Below are 25,373 nucleotides of genomic sequence, written 5' to 3' on the forward strand. Positions count from 1 at the left end.
CAAACTACAAGAATAAGAACACCAGAATAAACTTTTAGAAAAACCTTTTCATTTCTCACTGCTCACTATTCCTTTGTTTACATGACAACAGAGACAAAAACTGTATAATTTTGATGGTTTAAACAGTTCTAATTCTTTCTATAGTCTTTTCCTCAGTTTCTGTAGAGAAACAGAAGTTCCTTTCTGTTAATTTATGGAGTTTGTCACAAGAAAACTATTTTTGTTATAGTTTCTCGTTTCTCTGATATCAGCTGCTCAGAGCTACTGTTATTAAAGCCCACCCCTCCCATTCCACATCACTCTGATAATGTGTTATGGGTCATGAGTTTGAAGATAACATTTTTAAGGATAAGTTAGTCAAAGGTAAAAAAGTATTCTTCATCTGCTTCTGTGAGCTTCACTAAGAAACAGTTTTTCTCATTGCCTCTCAAGGCTTCAAATTTCTCAGCACTTCACTATACCACAATTACTTCACTTATTACTCAAATTTACACTTTGAACACCTTATTCCTCTCCATACTCTATTATGAATTAAAGGGGTTTTTCTCAAGACTTCATTGTCCATTTCCATAGTTTTAACAGAAAGATATTTCAGCTTAATTAAAGCATCTCCTTAATTCTCTACCTTTCTTGAAGTCTCTTTTCTTTCTTGCCACTAGTAGTTTATAAAGTCTCTTTTCATGTTGATTACTTTCCTTTTCTCTCTCTGGATGAAAAGATTAATCTGCAAGTTTCATCTGGATAAGAAAGAGTTAAAATCTTGCCCAGGCTTTTGTAGATGGTTCTGTGATCTCTGCCGGAGCAGCAGCTGAAGCTGTCTTTGATAGAAGATTCTTCATGGCTGCTCTGCAGTGTAGTTGCTGTCTCAGCCTGCCGCAGGTCCAGAGCTTTTCTTCTTTACTCGGCAGTTTCCTAGTAAATTCTATTACAGCAAAACCTGCAGCTAAGCCAGGAACCGGCCTGGCCCGGCTCAGCCCGGGGCAAGCCCCCGCCGGTCCCCATCTCCCGGCCGGGAGAACGGCAGGCTCAGCCCAGCTCCCCACCCGGCCGCATGGCCTGGGCAGAGAACGGGAGGCCTGGAGCTCCGCCACCCTTTACAGCCAAGAAACAAAGAACAACTACAGACTTCTGGGTGTACACTTTAAGGTGGGGTTCACAAGTTGATTCTACTTTCCAATGGCTAAAACTGCTGTCAATTCTCAGCAATGACCGATAATTGGTCAAGAGAAAAGACTCCCAGGAGACCCCAGCAACTTTAACTTTCTTAAAGGTAAAGGAACTTTATGACAGGGGGCTTGTGCACTTCTGGTGGCAGTGAGTAGGACATGGTGTCTCTGTGCCAGTCAGTGGCAAGGGAGGATTTTAGCTTCAGTGGGGTGCCATGCCATGTGCTCATCACCACTGCAGCAGCACAGTCCATTTGGCATGATGGGAACTGGCAAGCAGGGCCAAATGTCACTCCTGGTCACGTCAGGTCATTTTTTGGGGATGTGTTTCAGCCCCTTTGGAGGTGGATGTTTCTGTGTTTGAGCAGTAACAGCCAGGGAAAAATGACAATTCCCCTATCAACACTCTCATGCAATGATTCCACAGGAAGCAATGGGAGCCAGACTGTGTTTGGGGCTCTGCTGCACATCAAACACTCTTTTGTCAGCCCTTGTTTGCACAGCTGCCATGCCCAGAAAAAGTCCTTGGTTGCCCAGTTCAGTTTGATCCTTTGGCTGGCCATGTGTTAAAATATTGCTCAAGTGCAACATTGCCTTCATTCATTTGTATCATTGACACCTTTGTAAGAGCACATGGCAGAATCATAGACTGAAAGTCTGGAGGGGAAGCTTGATAATTTTGCATGGTTGCATCAAGCCCCAAGGTTTGTGTTTGCCTGAGGCACAGCATCCAACCCAGTGCTGCTCTGAACAGGGGGAATCCATCCTTTCTTTTCATAGTTTCATAGTTTCTTTCTCACACTAAACTTTTCTTAGTTTATTACCAGGTTTAATCCCTCTTTATGGTTTTTTTTTATACTCTTAAATTTGATTTTCACTCCTAGATTTATTTTCCTCTTCTTTTTCCCATGGATTGCAGCAATACATGAAACTTGTAGGGTGAAAAGTCCTGAGTCTAAAAAGGAATAAGCTTCTCTTTAGAAATAAAATATAAATACTAATATTATAATAAAATATACTATATTTTATACATATATATATATAAAATACATATATAGAGTATATATATACTCTATATATACACATATATATAAATATAGTATATATATACATATATATGTATACATATATATAGTATATTTTATATATACTTTTATAATATAATATACTATAAAATAATAATACTAATACTACTAATACTAAGTATTTTTATTTCTAGACATCTTCTAACATCTAATGGCCTCAGAATATTCCTGAAATTGAACAAAGCAGTGGTAGCTGGAAGTAGCACCTGCCCTTTGTGCCACAGATGGAGGAATTTTAGGGACACATTGGGATATGGGAGATGCAAGCAGCACATGGGGTTTGCCAGGATGGAGGGGGAACATCAGGAAAAATAGCAAATGTGATGAAAGGGAGGTTGAAAGGGTGGCAAGGGCAATTTGCCTTAGTTCATATCAATTTGCGTAATCGGATCTAATTTGCTTTGAGTAAGTCCATGCTTTGATGTTCACTTTCAGGGCTTTTTTTCTTTCTTTGGAAACTGGTAATGGGAACTGCTGTCACCCCAGCCCATGTCCATGTCCCCTCTGGTGCAGCCCTAATATTCCACTATCACATACCCCAAAAGCATCAATGAGCTGCTTTGTGCAGAGCTAATCAGGCAGATTTATCTATTGCAGGGTGGGAGTCACATGTTGGGAAGGGAGGAGTCTGGAGAGGGAGGACAGAAAGAAGAAAAGGTCTGCAGAGAAGTGGGGTTAAGATTCTCTAACTGAGATAGGAAAGAGAAGGAACTGAAATAATATGGCCCATTGATTAAGATATTACTCTGGGATTGAGGAATCCTGGCCCTCTCAGCTCCATTCTCTCTTGTGATTACAGAAAAACTTGTAGTTTTTCTGCATAATGCTTCCCCTTCTGTAAAGTGAGAGCAGCACCTTATAAAATAATAAATCCTGTCAGGTCTTGAGTAGATCAGACAGTCCAGTGAGTATTTCTGCAGGGCTGTGTGCAGGCATTTGGAGGCTTAGCAGAATGAATCCTCTGAACCTTTGAGACTCACTTGGTGCTCCTAGAAGGGGATAAAAGTGGAGTTAATTAACCCATCCCCAAATCCCTCCTGATCCACGACCAGCAAGTAGCTGCCACTTCACACTGCTTTCCTTGGCTCTTGATGTACCCAAGCATCCCTCCAAACCAAAAGTGAGTGTCTGCCTGTTACTCATGTCTGGCACTGCTGATCTGCTTGCAGAGGAGTGGGACAAATTTGCTCCATCCTCACTGGACTTCATGGTACCAACAAAACATTGTGATGATGCCACACCTGCTTGCCCAAACCTCAGCGTGTTATTGAATTGAGCATTGTTCATCCTTGAAGGATTAATTATTATGTATCAGGGCTGTAAGTGATTGCATGCTTATGCTTTAAAGAGAAGAAAGGAGCACATGGATTTCTGTGTGCATTTCTGGAGTGAGTAGCAGAGGAGCTGCTGCTGGCAGCAGTGATCTCTGCTGGGAGCCCCATGGTTGCTCTGGTCCAGCTCCAGCAACACAACCCCCAAATTTGTCTAAACTGTGGGCTTCATGCCGAGTAATCTCCACCTTCTTGATTTTTTAACTTTGAATTTTATTTTCTTTTTAATAGCTTGTCATTTGAGAGTTCCTCTGAGTAGAGAAATGCTGTGCAGGACAAGCTGCTTCACTTGCAGGTGTGCAAAGTGCACTTTGCCAGGGATATTAAACACTGCATAGCACCACGACTGAGGCCTTGCTGGTCTCAGGGAGGCTGAGACAAAGGGGAAGAAAATGCATCCTCCCCTCTCACCATGCTGCTGGGGTTCAGCAGCCACCAGCAGTTGGGGTGGCTGATATGTACAGACACCGCCTTCCAAAGGGACATCATGCTCCAAACACCATCATCCCTATGAGGTATTGCTCCTTGTGTCCTTTGGGGGTGATTCAGCTCCTTCAGCTGTCTCCTCCCACATTACACCTCGTATTTGCTGTCTTCCCACATGCTCACGTCCTGCATCTGATTTCAGAGGGGGGCAGATGGGCTCAATACAGAGGACCCCACTGGGGTGGATTAAACCTTTTATCCCTGTTCTCTGAGCACTGAGCAGGTTTATCTGCCCTGCCTTCAAGGGCACAGGGCTGATTCCCATTTGGTTTGCAAATCAGGGAGGGGAGAGGGCCTTACGGCAGCCCCAGTGCTCAGTGTTGCATCTCTGATGAGTTCTCTCCTGGCCTCTGCCTTCCTGGCTGTTGGCTGTGGGTGACCATGTGTGTGTGGTGAGGCTGCTTTGGGGGACCTCTGAGCTTCTCCAAAAACAGAAATGCATAGCATTAGTGTATGCATGGTGAAAACCATACCACAGACCAAACTGGAGGCTTTAAACGTAGTAGCAGATTGATTGTATTAAACTGCCATCATCATGATGGTAGGAGGAGCACAAAGGATCATGTCAATGTGTGTTGTGCATAAAGGAAAACGGATAAATAAATATAATAATTTTCATTAAAAATCAGTACTTGCTTGAAATGTCATTTCTAGCATACCTTCAACTAAATTAAACAAGGCAAACCTGCCCTTGTCCTAACTAACCTTAAGGGACCAGGCACTAGACCTGCATAACAAAATTAATGCTTCCAAACATTTGCTGTGTAAAGCCAAGTGGGTAGCATATTGGTTTCCTGTTGCAAATATTAAGAATTTAATTTATGTTGCAATCTACCTGGAAATTTTGCTAAAGTATCATGGGATTTTCCAGCCATTTAGGTAGAATGAAGAGCCAAGTCATGTGTTTGTTGCTCTAACATCCTGCAGTGTATTACATTTGAGTTTGCTTATTGTTGATGTTAAATTTCCTGTGTGTGAAAGCCCTTGCACGAACACAGCTTTTGATGACTGATTATGGGCATAAATTCAGGTCAGACATAATATTTCCAATGAATTCAGAGGAAATTGAATTAGTCTGCATGCTTGCAGGAAAGATCCTGCTGGGTACAAGGGACCTTCTGCTCTCCACGTCATCACACAGGTGTTAGGACACTTGTGACCATAGAGGATAAGATCCTGACACATGATTAAGCATCTTAATTAAGCTACTTGAACCTTGAAGCATGTAGAGAGTTTTGCATTTGCTGACAATGTGTGTTTACTTTCCTTCTGAACATACCCATCTGTTGCTTAATGAGTGGCCTCTTCTTAGAATTTTCCATCTTTGTCTTGCTCTTAAAATATTGCCTGGAATTGGTGTAATTAATGTTCTACCCTGGGATTGCACTGGGGTAGTCTCTTCAGGGTTTGCACAAGTTAAATATCCTTTGCAAATTATTTGTAAACATTTAAGGGACAAACCCATAGAGGCATTGCTGAAGTAGCTAATTAGATGTGTGCTTGTAGAGATGATTTTTCTCTTTAAAGCTAGTGTTTTGGCAAGAGACTTGGTGGGAATGGTGAGGATGTAGAGCAGCCATGGAGACTCTTGGAGCTGTTGCACACAGTGCTTAATGATGCTGCAGGGAAGTTTGGGCATGGAGACCAGGCTTAATATCAGAGCAGCACAAATTTGGAGGGAAGGAGCTGTCATGGCTGCTGGTTCCCTGTGGCAGCTTCTGCACAGGGTCAGATCCCTGCTGACCCCAGCCTGCACCCTGCCTGTCACTCCCTTGCACCCTGCAGCAAAGCTGTCCTCCAACCAACCACCTTCATTCATCTGACACAAGAGCTGTATACCTCTAATGCCTCAGATATTTAACTGTTAAACATTTTGGCTTCAGAGATGATTGAAAGATATTGTTCTGTCTTGGGGAGGCTGAGACAAAGGGGAGAAAAATTCCTCCTCCCCTCTCACCATGCCTGTATTATATTATGAATATATTATATATTAATTATATATTATGAATAACTCTATTCAGGGCTGTGAAGTACTTTGGACTGCTTACTTTTGTGGAAAGGGCCCTAAAGATCATCTGGTTCTCCCTGCCTTGGGCAGGGACACCTTCCACTAGACCAGGTTGCTCAAAGCCCTGTCCAACCCAGCTTTGAACACTTCAGGGAAGAGGCATCTGCAACTTCCTTGAGCAACTTTTGCCAGTGCCTCATCACCCTCACAGTAAAGATTTTTTTTCCTAGTATCTAATCCAATCTACCCTCTTCCAGTTAAAAGCTATTATCCCTTGTTCTATCACTACATGTCCTTGCAAAAAATTATGATGTTGAATAAAACACTGACAAGTATTATGTAACTAAAAATAGCTCTATGTTTTGCAGTCATGTGAAAAAAAAAAATAAAATCACTATTTCATTCTATCTCATCTTGTATTTTTGCAGGATCAAGCATGAAAATATAGTTGCTCTGGAAGACATCTATGAGAGCCCGAACCATTTATATTTGGTCATGCAGTTGTAAGTAATGAACCTAATGAAGTTTTTATATCAAAGTTGCCAACTCTTCTTGTTCTGGTTTTGTTCTCTAACCCAAAAGATGGGATATGTAAGAGATACTTGTCTTGTGTGCTACAGACTGCAAAATCCCTGGAGGGTGATCAGAATCAGATTTCTAGTTGTGATGTGCTGTGTTGTTGTAAAATTGGGAATTAAATTGTTTTGTGACTAGTCTCACCCAAATCAAACCTGAGGGTTTTGTGAGATCGCATCAAAAAAAGAGCAGAACAGACAGAGCAGGGGAGTAAATTACAGCTGAGAAGAGCCAGGTGTGCCATAGGGAAGCCTAGAGCATCTGACAGAGGCAGCTCTGGGATTAAATATCTCAGAGGAAGCCCTTGGAGGAAATTCTGGTCCCTTGTCTGTTGGTAAGGTCCAGGCATGGTGATGTTCTCAGAAGTTGCTGTGCTGGCATTGTGGGGAGAATAGCATCCTGTAAATTTTTACTGTGTTTTTGTAGCCCTACATTTCAGTTCAGAGTGCTGCAAAAGGACTTGCACAAGAGCATTAGTGTTGTACAAATTCCAACAAGCCAGCTGGATTGTGGGAAGTACCAATTTTGTGATAAGTTGATTTACAATCCTTAGTTTTGTTTAATCTCTTTAAAAAATAAATAGATATTATTCTGACTTATTATTAGCTTTTTTAATGTACTGTAACCATAACTTTTATAAAATCATTGTATCCAGATATTTGGGTTATCTGAAATGTAGTTCTGTAATGAGAGGTGACACAGATTATATCTCGGTATAAATTTCTACTTGCTCACTATTCAACACTTATTAGGGAATTATCCTTCCTGTTATAGCTGTAATTGTAAACCCAGCCAATTAATTTTCCAAAGGCCAAGCATTTAGCTGTTCCAGGGGGACACAGGTTCACTGATGCCCAGTGGGGTGATGCCCAGCTGAAGCCAGCAGCTGGAGCCCATCACAGCATTTGGGGTGGCAGCTCCAAGCAGTCCCCAGCCCCAGTGAAGAGCTGTGCCTTGTGTTACAAGGTAGACCAAGAGCAGTAAACTGGATGTAGGGAATAACCTTTCTGCACTTTTTTTGGAAAGTGCTGTGTCATCTCAAGGTGGAGAGGACAAGAAGGCCAGGTACTCACCCTCATCTCTTTGGATGTTACATGAAGGAGGGTGCAACCTCTGCATTGTTTCTGAGTTTTCATCAATAGTTAGGCTTGGGGTCAATTGGTATCAAGAACTGGGTGGCAACACTGCAAAGTCCAGGAGGCTCAAAATCCATTTTGCATGCCTCCTTTCATGGATTCCTCTTTGGGAGATGGCATGTATGGATAATCTCTTGTTTCCAAGGTAACACCAACTTGTTGATACAATGGCTGTGAACCATCTCACAGCACGAAGTATCTCATCTATTTGTTTACACTTCTGCCCTGATTATTATTAGATTCCCTGTGGGTTTTTCAGCTTCTCATTTTTGTGTATTTCTTCTAAACAATTTCTTCTAATTTTGGCTACATTAAAACTTGGGTTCTGATATGAAGCAGAAGGGGTTCTGATCAAGCAGCTTTGAGAAAGCCACTTAGATTGCAAAGAAAGAAGGGGTAAAATCAGGGCCACTCAAAGATCAGTATCATGAACACAACAAATATCAAATCCATACGCCCTTCTCCCTTGGTCATTGCTTGCTAAGTGGACTCTAGCTAATACTTCCCAAGGATTATTTTGTGGTGTGGATAGCATTTTCATTACCAGCCTTTCAAGCACTCCTTGGTATGATGTGGAAAATTCACATTATAGCTCCTGAGCACCTTGCAGCAGCTCCATGAGAGAAGGCTTTTGAAGGCAGACCAAGACTCCCTGTTTATGTTTGTCCTTGAGTGCGTCTACTTTTACATGAAAGCCATGCTTGTTAGCAGGCCAGCTTGAAGGATAAATATCACACCTCATTTATTCTGTCAAAGATACGGGCACGTAAATGTCTCAGTGTCTGTGCTGGACTTGGAAAGAAGGGAGGTTAAGAGGCAGCTGTCCATGTCTACTTGACACTTATTTTTTTCCTGCCAGTCCCCACTGGCAGCACTGGAACACTTTCCAAGGTTATGTAGCAGTTAGTGAATCTGCCCTGTGTGTTTCTCAGTATATTCACGGGGAAATAAGATCCCTGGCTTTAGTTTCACCACCTTGTTCTCACATATATTGTATACAAGCCATCACAGAACTGTTCAAACTGACACAATCCTCTTAGTGCAAGGTAGACCAGAAGTCCAGGTTAGAGATTACTGGATTTGACAGCACAGAATTTCATGTGCTTTCTCAAGGAGTTATACTGCTCCTTAGAAAGGGCTGGGCTGGGCTATTTTCTCTTTTATTTATTTTCCCAAAATGGAAGATATTCCAGCCCAGTGCCTCTAAGTTTGGCAAGGTTGTGGACGACACCTTGCTGTCTTTCACTCCCAGCAGGATAGCTCATCTTTGGTGTGAGGTGGTTTCTGGTGCAGCTGCAAAGCCAAATACAAATGTAGATAATCACTGCCTCTACTGTGATGACTCTGCCAAAATTTTGCAGGCACTATAGAAAAATACTGTAGAACATTTGTCATATTTCCATGAGGATGATGTGCTTTCCAACCATGAAAAAATCTGCTCCTTCCCAAGCTTAGATTTCCTATAGCACTGTTAAGACCTATGCTGGCCACAAAGACAAAAACTAAAATGAAACTGAAAGTTCTGTTCCTTCTGGGTGCTGGGTGAGACTTCCCCAGAGGATATTGTAGAAGATGGGAGGAAATAAATTGCTTTCAGAAGTAGATTTATTGAACTATTTTGGTGTAATAGTGAACTCTGTTAATGAGCAGTTACAGGATTTTTGGTTGCTGTTGGTGCTATTTGGTAAGAATTATACTACTGTACCTTCTAAATGATCTACCTTATTTCACCTGTCAGTATAGGGAAAGATCTTGATAATCCATTCTGGCTGGTAATGTCAGATACTAATATTTCATCTGCATAATCAGCCTCGATGGGTATTGATGATTCATTTTCTGCATGCTGGAAAATCATGCATAAAAATGGATTTACATAAACACATGTAATCTTAGAACCATTTAGGTTGGAAAAGGTCTCAAAGATGATTGAGTCCAACCAATTAGCTGTCACTGCCAATGCCACCATGTCCCCAAGTGCCACATCTACACATCTTCTAAGTACCTCCAGAGATGGTGACTCCACCACTTCCCTGTGCAGTCTGTTCCTGTGCTTGGCAACCCTTTCAGTAAAGAAATTTTTCCTAATCATTCAGTCTAAATGTCTTTTCTGCCTGAGTTTTGTGGTTCCATTTACAAACGCTGTTCCTGACAGAGCTGCCTTCGCAGATCAGAGCAGATTTCCAAGGCTTAACTCTGACTTCATCTCTATTGTTCACCTGCAATGAAGTGTGAAGCAGCAGAGTTTGGTTTCCCTGAGATTCCTGAGATTTCTCTGTAACCTGTACTAGTCAAAGCCACAGGATCTGGGGCTGTTGCTCCTCCAGAAGAATATGAGACCATGTTAAAAATCAATTAAGGCAGTAATTTCCTATTTCTCCTTTATTCATCCATATTTCCTTAAAATATGTAGGAACTTAATATTTTTGCTACCTCTACTCTTCTGTCAAAGTTGGTTGAAGTTCACCCAATGGGCCAGAAATTACTAAGGATTGGCAAGTTGGGATAGTCATTTTCTTACTGTCTTTGGAAAACAGGCTAAAAATGGGTCTAGGTGGCACCTCCAAAACTTATGGAGCAGCCCAGGGTAGTGTGTAACTAGGTAAGTAATGACAGTAGCTGAAGACCCACCTCTGAGTTTCATTGCAATTTTTTGCAGTCAAGAATATTGAAAAATCCAGAGGAATTCCTACCAATACTAGGATCTAGTTAAAGAAAGTGAAAACCCTAGTGCCTGCCTGCTATAGTGTTCCACTTCTTTGGGGCACCTGTGATCTGATCCCCTTGGCAGGACTGCTTTACCTTGATCCTGTCAGCTGCTGTTTCTGGTTCTCCAAAGAAACCAGAGTATTTTCCCTATGTGATGTCTTCTGAGGCTATGGCATCTCTGCTGGGAACAAGGTTTTAGGCTGAACATCCTGTTTGACCGAACCCTGAAGTACTTCTCCTTAACTCTGTAAAAAAAACCCAGCCCAAGCTGAGCTGAAACCCCCAACCCTGAAGCTTTTCCAGCTTGGTCTCTTAACTCTGATGAATTATTCAGATGATTTCTGTCACAGAAAAGCTGAGATGACAGTGGCTCCTTTCTGCCGGGTACAAGTCACGCACTGAGGAAAGCTCTGCCCACAAGTTTGCAGGCTCAGAGTCCCAGTGTCCCGTTCCTGCTGTTTATCAGCTCTACCCTGCCAGACACAAGCACCTTCTAACCCTGCAGTGCCTTGGGAGGCAGCTCAAACAGGCAGGTACTGACCAGTGGTAAAATCTGCACAAGTTTTTGTTATTACCGGAACCACTCTGCTTGTGATTTTGCCTTTCAACTGCATGTTTTGCTATTAAGTGAGCACAGTGCTAAGCTGTGATTAAATGCTGAATTCACTTTGTTTTTTGAAAGCCCAGTGCCTGAGTGCTCTGTGAGAGCAGCCGAGCATGAGCTGTGTATGTAAATGACATTTCAATGAAAATATTCAGCCTCCAAGAAAAACAACAGACAATGGAAGGAAGTGTTGTGTTTGCCAGGTTCCTTACAGAGTCTATCAAGGGCTCGGTGTGTTACAAAACAGCGATCTGCACGCCAAGCCGGTATTGCATCAGGATGTTAATTAAAGCAAAACACAGATCTGCCATGCCACATTCCTTAGGTGAGGCTTATTCCCCTACTTGGGGGGTTTTGTGTAAGCTTTATGCAAAAGACAGAAGAGAATCTCTCTGCATTCACAATGGAATTTATATCATAGAACCAAAGAGTGATTTTGGTTGGAAGGGACTTTAAAGATCATCGAATTCCAACCCCCTGCCCTGAGCAGGCACTCCTTGCATTAGACCAGGCTGCTCAAAGCCCCATCCAGCCTGGACTTAAACACTTCCAGGGATGAGACATCCACAACTTCTCTGGTCAGCCTGTTCCATGAATGAATAATAAAAGCATACTGGGTTCTTCAGGAGCAGAAAGGTAGCAGTTAATAATCCAGCATTAATTTAACATCTTTTCCCTTGCAGAGAAAAAGATCATTCCATCAGTGGGGTTACACTGGTCAGTGCTAAACACGAAGGAGGATCTCCCCTTTTCCAGTGGAAGAGAGGTTATAAGCAGACTAGAAAAGATTCATGTCAGGGTAGAGATCAGGACAAATCTATTGGTAATAGATTAATAGACCACAGATTGACCTCCAGAATGGCTTTTAGGCACCTGTAACTGTGTGGATTCTGTGTGATCCTGAAAGTGAGTGTGCTCATTGGCTAGACCTAGCTGCCTTCAGCACTTTTTGTTTTTCCTCTTGTTTTTTTCTGGCTATGGCAGAACTTTTGGTAACTCCTAGTCCCCATGTCTTCTCCAAACACAGCACCTTTTCCTGAGCAGCAGTCCTGTTGCTTTCTTGTGCTTTAGCTCTGGCTGAGACCAGGCATTTTGGAGTCCCTGGGCAGCAGTCCAGCCTTCCTACAGCAACAGAGGAATGGTGAGAGTCTTCTTCACCTTGAAGATTACAATAAACTTTCTCATGATGACTTCCAAAACCACTTAGAATATTCTGTTACCTTCAACAGTTGTAGGCAATTGTCAACATCCTTGTTCCAAAGCTTGCACTCATTATTGTTACCTTAGTCAAGACATCCCAGTAAGGACTTATTAGCAAGGCAACACTGATGGTTTGGGGTTACTTTTTTTCAATCAACATGACATGCTACTCCTGATGAAGACTCATTATCTCTTTTTCCTGTAGCCTTGAGAATAAAGAGGTGATGGAGAAAAATTTTCTCATTTTCCTTGAACAGACAGCATTATAACATTGTTTGCTTTTACAGAAATGTGAACAGTTCAGATGATAATGGATTTTTTTTTAAGGTATCTATTGTTGCAAAGCTACTGTTGTCAATAAAGAAAACAAGAAGTTTGGCCAAAATTCAAAATAAAACTCTGTCATGGTTTTAAAGCACTAGCTAAAAAAAAAACACTAGAAAACTTACTTCTTGCTGTGAGATATGGATTTCTTTTTATTTTTTTACTTTTTTTCTTAAATGTCAAACCATCATATTGTCATTCAAATATATTAATCTTTGAAGTTACAGAAAGATTTGAAGATCTCATAAATCTGCTTGTTTTCTTATGCTGGTGATTACAATAAAAAAGACCTTCTGAGAGTTGTTTAGTGTAATGTCCACTTCCCAGCAAGGGCTGGCACCAAATCCTTAGGGTGACAGTATGATTGTTTGGGGTTTTTTAATAGCAATAGATTTTGGCAGCACCAACTTGAGTTCCTTCCTTCAGCCCTGCAGCAGTTGCCTCTCCATGTCCCCATTTAGGGCTCTCTCACAGCTGGGCGTGGGGCTGTGTGTGCCTGTGTTGTATAGCTCGGTCTGGAACAGGCAATTGGTGGGGCAGCAACACATATCTGCCAGTAATCACTGCTTCCCTGAGAGCAGGAGTGAGGCTTTTCTCTCCAAGCAGCAGGAAGGTGGCTATTTAGAGCCCTACCAATTTTCTTTCCATTTTGTTGGCTTTGGATAAGCATCTCCTTCTTTTCATGCTTTGCCCAGAAGTTTCGTTGCTAGTTACTTGATGTTCACGTAGCCACTGAATGAGTCTTTTAGATTTAGTTCTGCTTCTCTCGGGTCCTGGTAATTTACACTGTGGTGCACCAAAGTCAATTAAATAGCTGGTGTTTAATTCAGGTGGAAGGGGCTTTGCAGCAAGGCATATAATAAATGTTAAATCCATACATGCCACAGTGTGAGAATTCATTATGATACAGTAGGATCTCTCTCAGGCGTGACGTGGAGTCATTCTGATTAAATGGTTTCACTTATTTAAACAGAAAAGGCCCTTCATAACAAACTGCAAAGCTTTGAAGTGAAATAACACGGTGTTGAATCAAGATGCAAAATGAACGTGGGCGTTCCCGAGTCCGTTCTTTTACATGGAAAACATTATTAAAAGTTTTCTTCTGGAGGAAGGTTGTGCAGGCTGTGGTGAAGGGGACAGTAGGAGGCTGATGAGTGTTACGTGTCAGTGTGTTCCAGAAGACATTTCATGATTTTGTGGCAGAAAAATAAGCTCGATTTCCCAAGCACGCTCATGTCCCAGCTCCAGACTGTATTCTAAGTTGTGCAGTCAGGAAGGTGACTCTGATCAAGAGTCTGTAAGCGACTCCAGAGCCAGTGCTGGGCTAACTTGCAGCTGCACTTAGACTGTATTATAGCAGGTGATGATGGAGCATTATCATCCATTCACATTCACACTGAAAGAAAAGATCTCTCACTACACATTTATCTGTATTGCCCCAAAAACTCTACATAGGGTGTATTTTTAAAGCCAGGTTGATTCATACAGATTTCTGTGGCTGGCTGGGGATTAAGGCCTTAAACAGGAGAGTATAAAACCTGGAATTTTTAGTGGAAATACAGGTTGCTGTTTGAAACCCTGTTTTGACTTCATTTTGCAGTACTGTGTTTACCTCAGATAGTTACAGAACCTCTCAATATCACGTCTCAGTAGTTATAGAAACTATTTTCATAGGACTGCAGAAGTACTTGCCATAGGTTAATGCTTTAAACATTCTCCCTGGAAAATTATTCAGTGGAAAATGAATGTGGAGGATTTTGTGTTTTTCTTTTTCTTTTTTTTATTTTTTTCCTGAAACAGCGGTTAGGTCTGCTGTAGCCAAACTTTACTTTTTAAAGCATTTTATAGAAAAAGAAAATACTGTTGCTGGTGAAGCCTTTCTTTGATGCATTTATAGAACATGTGCTCATTTAATTCTGATTCATGCCACATGGTTATATCTTAGCCTGTAAATGCCATTTTTTTTCTCTTAAATTGGAGGAAAAGTGTGTTCAGAGACCCAAATATTTATGTCATCTTTTCCCTTCTCCAAGACAAAATTCCCATTTGGGGCTGTGTGATCCTGACTTAGCTGTAAAAGTCTCTCTTTACTAGTTCTGAGGATGGTTTGGAGGAGTTTGGTGTTTATTCTGTCTGATTATTCTGTTGGCAAGGAGCATTTAACCACTCTGTAATTGTATTTTCTTCATCCCTCATTGATGATACTCTAAGGAGCGCTGATATCCTTGAGTGAGACGTAGTGGAGCCTTTAAATGTCCAGATGTCCCTGAGGAAAGAAGATACAATTCTCCAAAATGCACTGTAAAGAGTCAGAAATACAGTTTGAAATCCACTGAAAGGGAGCTGAGACTTTAAGAGCTACATTAGCATAAACAGAGGCAGCATTACTGAAAACTGGGCATGGCATTCGTAATATGAAAAATCAAGTAGAAAATTAAAATTCATGCAACTGTTCTTCTCTGCCTTAGGGTTTTTGCCATGAAAAATTTGCTATGAGTCTCTTGCAGCTACAGAAAAGGGGTTTAGGAGTAAACAGAGCTAAGCATCCATTCTGCTATGACTGTGATGCTCTTTGTCATGTTGGTGATGTCAGATAAACTCAGTCCTAAAGTGCATGGCCACTCTGCTGCAAAACACTACCCAGTGCCATGGGACAGGAGAGGTGTAACCATAATTAAGCAATGCTGAGCAGAGAAGAGAGAAATTACCTTGCTCTGATTGCCCACCAGGCTTACCTGCAGGAACATTTATCTCACTGCAGCTCAGGGTCTTTCCCATCCTGTTTTCCTGTAAGTGTGGGGCAGGACCACTTGCAGAAAGTGCTTCTGACATTTTGCTTCTTGGGGCTGAAAACTCCCTGCCAGAAACTTTTAAATCTGCTCTTTTCAGATGCTTTTGAAGATGGATTTGCTGCAGAGAGGCTTTGTTTCCTATTGGTGCTGTCCTGCCTTGTCTGAAGGGTGGCTAGGGAAATGTAGGTTAGCTCTCTGTCACCAAAGATTGTGTCACTGGATGGAACGTATTCTAAAAGGCAAATTTCCTAGAGAAAGGCATTTTATTGCATTCCCTTCCTCCACAGCTTAACATGGCTACAGCTGGAATCCCTCTTCTTGCTATTGACATGTCAGGAGAGCCATGGTAGCTCCTAGAAACAGCAAGAGGGAACATTTTGGGGAAAGAGCATTCCTCTGATGTATATGGGCATTTATTTTCTAATGGAATGGGAGTGAGGAGTGCTTGTGATATGTGCAGGAGTGCTCATGCCTACAGATTCCTGCAGGCAGGGCTGCTGCTGGAAGCGATTCACACCAGGATGGAGGGAGATGCTTTTGAACAGTCTCTCCTTTGATCCTGGTCCCATCTGAGCTGAATTAACCAAAGAAATTTGCTACTACATTCATGGCTGTGTATGTTTGAAAGGCAACAGTTTGCATAACACCACAGGTAAAAAAAGTGGGAAAGAAAGGAAACATAACAAAATAACTGATGAGCTGGTGTCTGTTCTTGGCTGGAGGTCTAGAGCTTCTCCCTGGCCGGAATATCCTTGCCACATGCTGTGAAATGTAGCCAGGTGATAGTCATATAATGGATTTTTACCTGAGGCTGAGCTTTCCTGAGCACTTGCCTGCTCTTAGCGGGCTCCACTTGGCATGTGTCTTCATCCAGGGGTTTTTCCTACACAAGGTGTTTTGCTACAGGTTTCCCTGGTCACACAGGTGGAGGTACTGCTCCCCAGAACTGCAGCAGCATGGTGTGCCAGAGACAGTGGGAGCTTTTCTTGTTACTTGTCTCATGTCTGCTCTAGGTCACCTAAAGCTAATCTGTACATACAAGCCCTTGGGTGCTGGTGGGAGGCAGGCACAGGTGTATTTTATTGCTTGGTCGCTTTTCCTGGCATGTGACAGCCTCTGGCAAAGGAAATGGCATAAAGGTGTGCCTCTGCCATCGTGAAGGACCACTGCAAACCTCAGTGGGCCCTTAATGAATGTGGAAGGGCTGTTTGGCTCTAAATTCTGATGTGTAGCTCCTGGCACAGCCCCTGGAACAGGGGCTCCCAATGCAACCCCAGGAACAGTGGCAGAGGAGGCAGCTCATGGCTCAGAGGAGGAGGAGGGAAAAGCAGAAGCTGAACCATATGGAAGTGAAAGTAGAAGCAGACACAGCATCTCAGTGGTAGGTGCTCATTAGGCTGTCTCTGATGTGCTGGGAAGACTGAGTTTATCCTGCTAAAGGAATTCTAATATTCTTCTCTAAGCTGAAACACGTAGCAGAGTGGGTAAAAGACAGGTCTTTTTATCTATGGAAAAATATTCTAGCCTGTTTACCAACAATGTAACAGGAAGCAGTGGCTGCTGCTCTTGAAGCCTTGTGAGGATATTTTTGTGGTTAGAGCACACAGATCTGAAAATCTGGAGTTCTTGTCTTACTCTGTCATTGATTTACACTGTGGTCTCAGATCACTTTGTCTTTTAATTTCCCTGCTTGCAGAAAGAGAATACCTTCCTAATTAATTCTGGGTAGGATTAATTGTGTTTTTCTTTGTTGGGGTTTTTTTAGCTTGAGTCAGTGCTGCTCTTCATGGAGTAAATTGTTAAAAGAAATGAGTACTGAAGTCTGGCCTCTGTTGTTGTTCACTGAGGAGCACTGTGGTCCATCTGTGTAAAAGTGAATGGACTTGTTTGCTAGGACCTTTTCATGGTCTCAAAAAACATATTCAGGCATGCCTTAATCCCACACTCTGCAGTAGCTGTGCAGTGGCTTTATCCTCCATCCCATCCCATGTCTGTGCAGAAACCTACGGCTAACAGAAGCCAGGCTGTCTGGTGACTCAGTGTAACAGCATGACTGGTGATGGCCATCATCATTGCTTAGATTTATTTATCCTTATGATGTAGGTATGTGGAAGTCTCAGGCAGCAGACATATGACATCCAGAGTTAAAAATCCACTTATATAAAGCCAGGATTTCACCTACTGTGCATAGATGTGGGGGCAGCCAAATGCATCATACCATCAATGGAGGGAAACAAAAAGAGTCATCAGTTTAAACTTGGTAAGAAAGAGCTATAAAGCAGCAGCTTAAACCCAGGCTGGGCAGAAAATGAACAGCAGTATCCTGAATTTTAATATCCATTTCTTTGTGCTGCAGGGAGGTGGAAGTGGCTATTGCAGATATGGGGATGTAGGAGCAATGTGCCAAAGCACATGGTACAGCGGGGCTCCAGTGCCTCTGCTCATGCTCCCCCTGTGCAGTGTGACTGGATCTCTGTGGAGGCAAGGTGTGCTGGGTGATTTGGGAATCCCCAGTGTGCCTGGGTACCCTCCAGCTCAGAAGGAAAGTCATACTTGTGTCTCATCCTCATCTCTCTCTTTGTACATGCAAAGGAGTAAGCTCAAAGTGATGGATGTCCCAGGATGCATTGCAATAACAAATAAGAAAACCAGTTAGCAGTTCTATGTTTGAAATACTTATTGTCCTAAATAATAAACACTGGGACAGGCCTTTGGAGGAGGGTGCTTGGGGGCATAAGATTACACTTAATATGTAAGTGTAATCAGACCCACCAATCCTGCTGTGAAAATTGCCTGGGTGTGCTTTGGCATCGTATTCCCACTCGGTGGGTGGATGTGAACAATCTTTCTGACTCCTATCTCTACCAGTAAATACAGAAGGTATGTATTGTGCTCTCCACTGAGCTGTGTGCAGGCATTGGCCAGGAGGATGGCTGGCTCAGGGTGAACCAGCTCAGAAGAGAGTACCATCAGCCTTGTCAGTGTGGGCAATTGTGGGGCAGTGTCCTGTTTCTGTTCAGGAGCAGACCAGGCACAGCCTCCAGACCTCTGCTTCTCCTTTGGGAAGTGAACATAATAGCCTTTTCTGCCATATGTGGATGCTGTGAGTATAAATGTGTTAAGCTCTACGAAGTTTTGAGATGATAATAATATCAGTTTAGGCATGTAAGTGCCTCGGACAAATATATTGTGCAAACACCAAGTGGATTAAAGTACAACTTCTGGCACAGTGATATTGCTTAAAGGCTGATTTAGTTCCATTTCAAAGGATTTCTCAAAATAAATTGCCTGTATCCTGCTCCCTCTCTGCAAAAAATATGGACACTGTCACCAAAAAGCCATTGAAAAAGAAAAGAAAAGCATCTAAAAGCTTTCTCCTGGTTTGGATTTTTAGATTTCAGAGCGGGAACAACTCCATCTATCCATTAAGTGTTGGTCTGGCACCACTCTCCATCACCCTGTGGCACACATCGGTGCACCAAGAGCTCCTTCTGGCGTGCTGTTTTCAGAGCTTTCTGACAATTCAAACTTCAGCCTGTCCAGAGTCTCACCACTGGCATGAAAACAAGGGTCTCAGAACTGGTTTGCAGAGTCACATTCTGATATCCCACCTGTGGATGCCAGCCCTTATTTATCCACAGGTACCTCTGCTTGGTGATTCAGTCTTTCCCAAGGGCAGGACAAGGAGGAGAAGAAAGGGGAGAGGTAACCCCAGGTAGCAGCAAGAGAATTGGCTCTATGGCAGAAAAATTGCCTCTAGGTTTGAGACACTGTCTGGTGTACCCTCAGTCATGCGTACACCACACCATGTGGCTGTGAATGCAAAATTTGCTTCCTTGCTGTTTACTTAATCTACAGCTTCTTGGTAATAAATTATATTCATTGCCTCCAGTTCCTGCTCCCATTGAAGGGTTATTTGCAAGGCAAAGGAAATATGTACTGGTTTTATTCTGTTTGGACTTTGAATACATAAAATAGTCCTTTTTCTTTAGTCCGCAGACACAAGTGCCCTTTAGAATGTGAATATTAGCATTGTGTTCAGAAAAAACCTTTTCTTTCCAAGGTCTTACTTTACATGTAATTACGTATTTTAAAGAATTGGACATTTTTTATGGTTTTCAGAGGAATTCCTAAACCAAAAGGTATCCTACTTCCCTTCGTCTTGAATTCTTACTCAGCAGATAGCATCAGATTCCAATTCAGTTGTTCTTGCACAATTAAGCTGTGAAGCCTTTGCCCTGTAGAACTGATTGGTACACAGGTGAAAAGAAAATACAGTTTCTTATAGGGTTTTACTTCTGGCAATGTGTTCAGGATTTCTTTAGAAGATTCTAAAATCTATTTTCTGATAAGTTGTAGGATCACAGAAGGGTTTGAATCAGAAGGGACTTTTAAAAATTTAGTCCAATGACCTCTGCCATTGAGCAGGGACATGTTTCATTAGATGAAGTTGCTCAAACCTCCATCCAACCTGACCATGAACACTTTCAGTCTCTTAATTACATGTCTGAATGTGTGGTGAGGACTTTGCCTTGGCTCCCACAGAGAGACAATGTGATGGTGTCAGGCCATGCAGGGTGTTCCAGCCAGGCTTCTGCAGATGAATCATCTGAAGGGTTGTTTTTGAAGGATTGGGCTCTTGCATTTGATTCACTTTCCTTGGCAAGCTGAAAATAGTGTGCATTGTTCTCATAATCCTTAGCAACTTGAAAACTGCCATGAATTGGATACATTTTAATCTTTACCTACAGCAAGGAAATAGGCTAATTTAGTTATTCCTGCAGTTCCTTAGCTAATGTTAATTAACTGATGGCTTTGTATTTTTCCAGCAGTTTTCTAAACATTTCCTTTATCATTTCAATGGGCCTTTTAAAGATTCAAGGCATAGTGAATAGATTTATTTCTACAGTGTGCGTTAGTAAGTCCAAGCAATATGTTAATATATAACTGTCCAGGAAACAAAAACCCACTCCCACAATCTCATAAATCATAGATTGGCAGGTTTAGTAATCCCCTGGATATGATTTTCACAGGGAAGTTGTTAACAGTTGTGTTATAGAGCAAAACCAAATTAAGGTGGAGTTGGGAATTGGTACCTCACATTGGTAGAGTTGTAGGGTACATACAGAACAGAGACCCCAGACCCACCAGATACAACAATTCTGCACCAAATTGATCTGAGTAACAGAGTTTCATTTTTGGCTATTCCAAGTACTGTCTCAAGCTGCACTTTCTTTATTTCCTCTGAAATACACTCCTCAGTTGATTTACAGCTAATTTGGTGGATGACTTATGTGTGGTCAGATAAATTGTTGAAAGCCCTGGGCAGGTAACTTCACTCTCCTATGCTTGGAGATGTAAGTGTCGTAGTACACTTGGGAAGATCATCTCTCAAATGACCAGGACAAGTGACCACAGATGTTGTGTGGTGCAGAGGAAGCACCATACATCTGCATTAGGGTAAATTTTGCCTTTAGAAACAAAGTAATGGCTGTTCTCTGGCTACAGTGATCCGGTGCTTGCTACCAGTTTCGTGGAGGAGTTACAGCTGTGTCTTGGAATGACTTTGACCCGGTGATATCTGCCATGATCTGGCCCCTGGGCTCAAATGTGTTGAGCAGAGTCTTCCCTCTCCTGTCAAAACTGCATTGAGCAACAGGCTGATGAAAATTAACAACCATCAAACCATCTGGGATCATTGAATAATCTCTTTTCATATTCTGCAAGAAATACCCTCTTCATTTTACCTTTACTTGGTACAAACCAAACACCTCAGAGTGACCTCTGAGGACTGTGTGGACAGATTGGAAGCAAGACAGAGAACCAACAGGACTGATGGGATGAGGATGGTGGCGAGCAGCACTGATTTGCTCTAGGTACCCAGCCAAGGAGTTGCTATTGGCCCTGACACTGTCTGGGGCTTTCTCAAGCCTGCAGAATGCAGAGACTGTGTGTCCATGCTCACATCTAGGGGTACAACCTGCTGTGGCTGGGTTCAGCTAGGAATTTACTGCTAACTTTGATGGAATTGGTCCTGTAGGTGAAAGATTAAGTTTTGCCTGTGGAAAGAGCCTTAATAATTGGGGGAAAAAAGTCAAACAAACCATCATTGCATGGGATGGTAGAGTGGTTGTGATAAGCTAGGGATGTAAATACTTTGGTAAACAAAACTTGCAGATAAAAGCGTAGGAGTGAACCAAACCTGCTGCTTACAATGAGGAATTCTTCCCAGGCCTATCTGCTTCAGGTTTGCAAAACAAAGAGGGCAAAGGGTTCATTCATGACTCCAGGGTAAGCCTAGGGCAAACTCCACCTACCCTACTTGTGGCCAGGCTGCTCTGCACCTCATATACATCCACAGCACAGAGCAGTGGCCCCGTCTCCTTGAGTCCTCCAATGGTGCCATGATGTCCCTCAAATTCATATCAATACGATCAATATGATCAGTGCTGCTGGGCATTTTCCAGGTCAGAGGGTCTCACTGCAGGAGAAGGACCACGTTGCAATCCATTTTCACAGCATGGCACAGAGTGTGTGACCGGTGTGGGAAGCTGGAATGTTTTGGAGAGAGATCTCATTGTACTGATCCAAGCCAGAGCCAGGGTGGGACCTAGGAGGGAATCCTTGAACCTCATGCATTCTGTCCAAAGTGAGTGCTTAGGCTCATTTCCTGACCATTCTTTAGTTGGCATTTGTAGGTGTGTCCTACATCTCCCTCCAAGGAGAGGGAGACCCCAAAGTCCTGACAGTGGATCAGCATGGTCAGATGCTCAGGCAAATCCACAACCTTCTTGAGAAGACCTTCATGTCTCCCATCCCAATCAATTTGAGAACTGGGGAGGAGGGGGTCTTAGGGCTGGACTTGGTGTATCTGGTCCTGGAGGCTGGGCTGGTTGCTCCTGTTCCAGGGCAGAGAGGACACTGCCGATCCCAAGTTGAGCATAGCAGCTGGTGGGTAGGAGTCAGTGCTGAGGCAGCATCCTGTGCTTCCCCGGTGGTGTGAAGAGCTGCTCGGCCGTGAGGGAGGGGAGGAGGGAGTAAGTTGGGAGGAAGCTGTCACGGATCTGCCTCTCATTGCTGCTCACAGTCCTACGCTGGCTGAGTCAGAGCTGGCGGGAAAGGCGAGACATACGGGTGGTCTCTGGGAAAAGTCCACACTTCAAGACAGTGAGGAAGAGAGAACCAACAGGACCCCCAGTCAGAGGGCTTCAAGCCTGAGGGGCTGTGCCTGCTGTTGCAGAGTGGACAAGGATGAGGAAGACTGCTGGAAGGCTGTGGTGTGCAGGAGTTTTGTGCTGTCTCACACATCATGATTTGACATCATGGTTGGCTGTTAGGAGGCTCAGCCTTCAGCATGGACCAAGCCACCACATTCCAGCTGCTGAGAGAAGCCCAGAAAGATGTGCAATCTCCAGCACAGCATCCAATGATTTTTTCCTTTCTTGCTGCCCTTCAGCCCTCATGTCGTGGATTCACTGGCACTTGCACAGCCAACGCACCACTCAAACACTGCTCTGATCAATAACACTTTCAAAGAGTTCTTCAGGAGCTACTTAATGTGTTTTATGTCCTTCTCAGTTCAGATGTGCAAAGCCAAACAGGGTGAGCTTTGAAATCAAGTTTATGTTCAGGAGTAACTCAGACAAGAATTAACAAAGGCTTCAAAGTTAAATCATCCAAAATAGGATGTCAAGCCATTGAATTTCAGTTCAGCAGCATGCCAAAATATTCCAGTATGTCTCTTATGATGTATTTCATTGTTTCTTATAATTTGAGTAGTAGGGAAGTGATTAAAAAATAAGACTTCATCCCTCTGTTTCTCTTTGATTCACTGAAATTTCAAGATATTTAAAAGGTATTTGTACTCATACATTTGGGGTTTTCAGTCATTCATTTTACTGTTCAGTTTTAAAGTGATTCAGTTCAGCAGTTAAGGTCTAAACCAAATTGTCAAAGACACAAAAGGATATTTGCATGTGTTACTTAGAGCATCCATTTCAAGCTGATTTTCCACAGAGAAACATGGGCTTTTCTGTTCCTTCCCCATACAGCTTTTTGAATGAGTGGCTAATCAGAGATGTATCAGAGTGATGGAGGAGTAGAGTTATATCTTGGATATAAGTGGATGCCTGTGCATTTTGTGTCGATATCTCCCTGCTAAAGAGAAATCCTACAACAGTGCCTTCAACAGAAGGAAATACATATTCTTGTGAAGTTTGAAAGTAGCATGTGCCCCATAAACAGCTCAGTGCTTCCTGGTGACTGAAACAGAGGGGTGTTTCCTTTTCCAAGTATAGAGTGGTTATTTTGAGGGCTTGACAGGGGAATGTAGAGTTTCATGCATCACCCACGATGTTTGAAAAAGCATTAGGATATTGAGACTATCTGAGACAAGAAGTACAGAAATGTTTTAAGAGGCTGGCAGAAATGCCTGAGAAGAGTTTAAAAGAGCTCAAAAGGTTACTTTGACCAAGCAATAGTGAATACAGGGTATGTTATGCACAGTATGTGGTGGATGCAGGCTGCTAGGGGAGAGAAACTGGCTGCTGTTGGAAAATGGTGACAGACTTTTCTGATTCCAAACTCTGACTGCAGGTGTTAAAAAAGCCAGGAGACAATTCTTGTGGCACTGTTAACCTGCAGCAGCAAGTATGGCTCTGCAGGTCTCTCTGTTTCTCAAGAAGAAATATCAGCAAACTCCCAGTCTAGGACAGTCTTAAGCTGCGCCAAGGAAAATACAGTTTGGATATTAGGAAAAGGTTTTTTATGGAAAGAGTGATAAAGTACTGGCATAGTCTGCCCAGAGAGGTGGTGGAGCCACCATCCCTGGATGTGTTTAAAAAAAGACTGGATGTGGCACTCGGTGCCATGGTTTAGTTGAGGTGTTAGGGCTGGGTTGGACTCGATGATCTTGGAGGTCTCTTCCAACCCAGTGATTCTGTGATTTTGTGAAACCATGCACTGGGAGGGCATTTGGATTAAAAGTTTACGTGTGCATGTGGGACATTGCTCAAAACCATTGAAGTCACAGTGAGTTTTTCCATATGCTCAGTGAGCTGTGATTCAGGCTCTTACTGAGGTGAGGAGAAGGAAGTATCAATTTTTTCAGGGAAAATACCGGCTGCAGAAAATTCTGTTCGGCAAGAAATTCCAAAGAAAACTTTGGAGCTCATCTCTCCTGTGACATTAAGTTATGGTAATTTTAACATATTTTTTTGAATTTTAGAAGACAGTAATACGTGCTCCATAAACAGCTCAGAGTTTCCCAGTGGCAGAGAAGAAGTGTCTGTGGTTTGGGTGTTAGTGATGGGGTTTCCAGATGCCTTCAGAAGGGGAAGGAGATCTTGACAGGGTTTGTGATACAGCAGCAGTGGTGATTCCAATGGTAGCTCACACAGGAAGAGCAGGAGAATTTGGGAAGCATCCCATTGCGTGCAAGACTTTAGGGAACAGCCACACTCCAAAAGGACATCAAAGCTGAGGTTTCCATGATGGTACTGGGTTTGGGACATCCTCCTGAGAGAGGGTAGGAATGATGTGAAAGGAAGAAAAGCATGAAAGAAAGGAAAAATTTTTTATGAGTATGAGGATACCCTTTCCTAGTAGTTGAAGCTCTCTGAATGAAATGTGAGCAGATCTATCACTCAGTACAGAGGAGAGCAATTCTACAACTCAGAGACAACAATTAAAAGTTTGATGGACAGAATGATGTAGGAGTTTTTCTCCCTGCTTCTGTCTAGTGCAATTTGAAATTGCATCTAATGCCAAGAAAATTACAGCAGAAACTGGCTGACATTGCTGATGCATTGGGTCTGGTTCCCCGAGACCTGTAATAGGCCATTTAGTGAATTTCCTCCTAAAATTTTGCATAGTACATTTTGTGTTTTAGTGATGGAAAACTTAGCTCAGGCTGATTCTCCTCTGGAGTAAAAAATTTTCTGAGTAACATTTGTCTTCAG

At 42.7% G+C, this 25,373-nt stretch overlaps 1 protein-coding gene across 1 annotated transcript in view; it reads left to right on the forward strand.

Moving 5' to 3' along the window:
* The window catches only part of LOC131592469 (calcium/calmodulin-dependent protein kinase type 1D), a 209,322-nt gene that overhangs the window by 123,849 nt on the left and 60,100 nt on the right, over window positions 1-25,373 (forward strand). Inside the window, exon 3 of the mRNA XM_058863999.1 lies at window positions 6,505-6,579. Coding sequence (XP_058719982.1) covers window positions 6,505-6,579 — 75 coding nt within the window. The remainder of the gene's footprint in view (window positions 1-6,504; window positions 6,580-25,373) is intronic.

This window comes from Poecile atricapillus, chromosome W (genome assembly GCF_030490865.1).
Source record: "Poecile atricapillus isolate bPoeAtr1 chromosome W, bPoeAtr1.hap1, whole genome shotgun sequence".
Lineage (NCBI taxonomy): Eukaryota > Metazoa > Chordata > Aves > Passeriformes > Paridae > Poecile > Poecile atricapillus.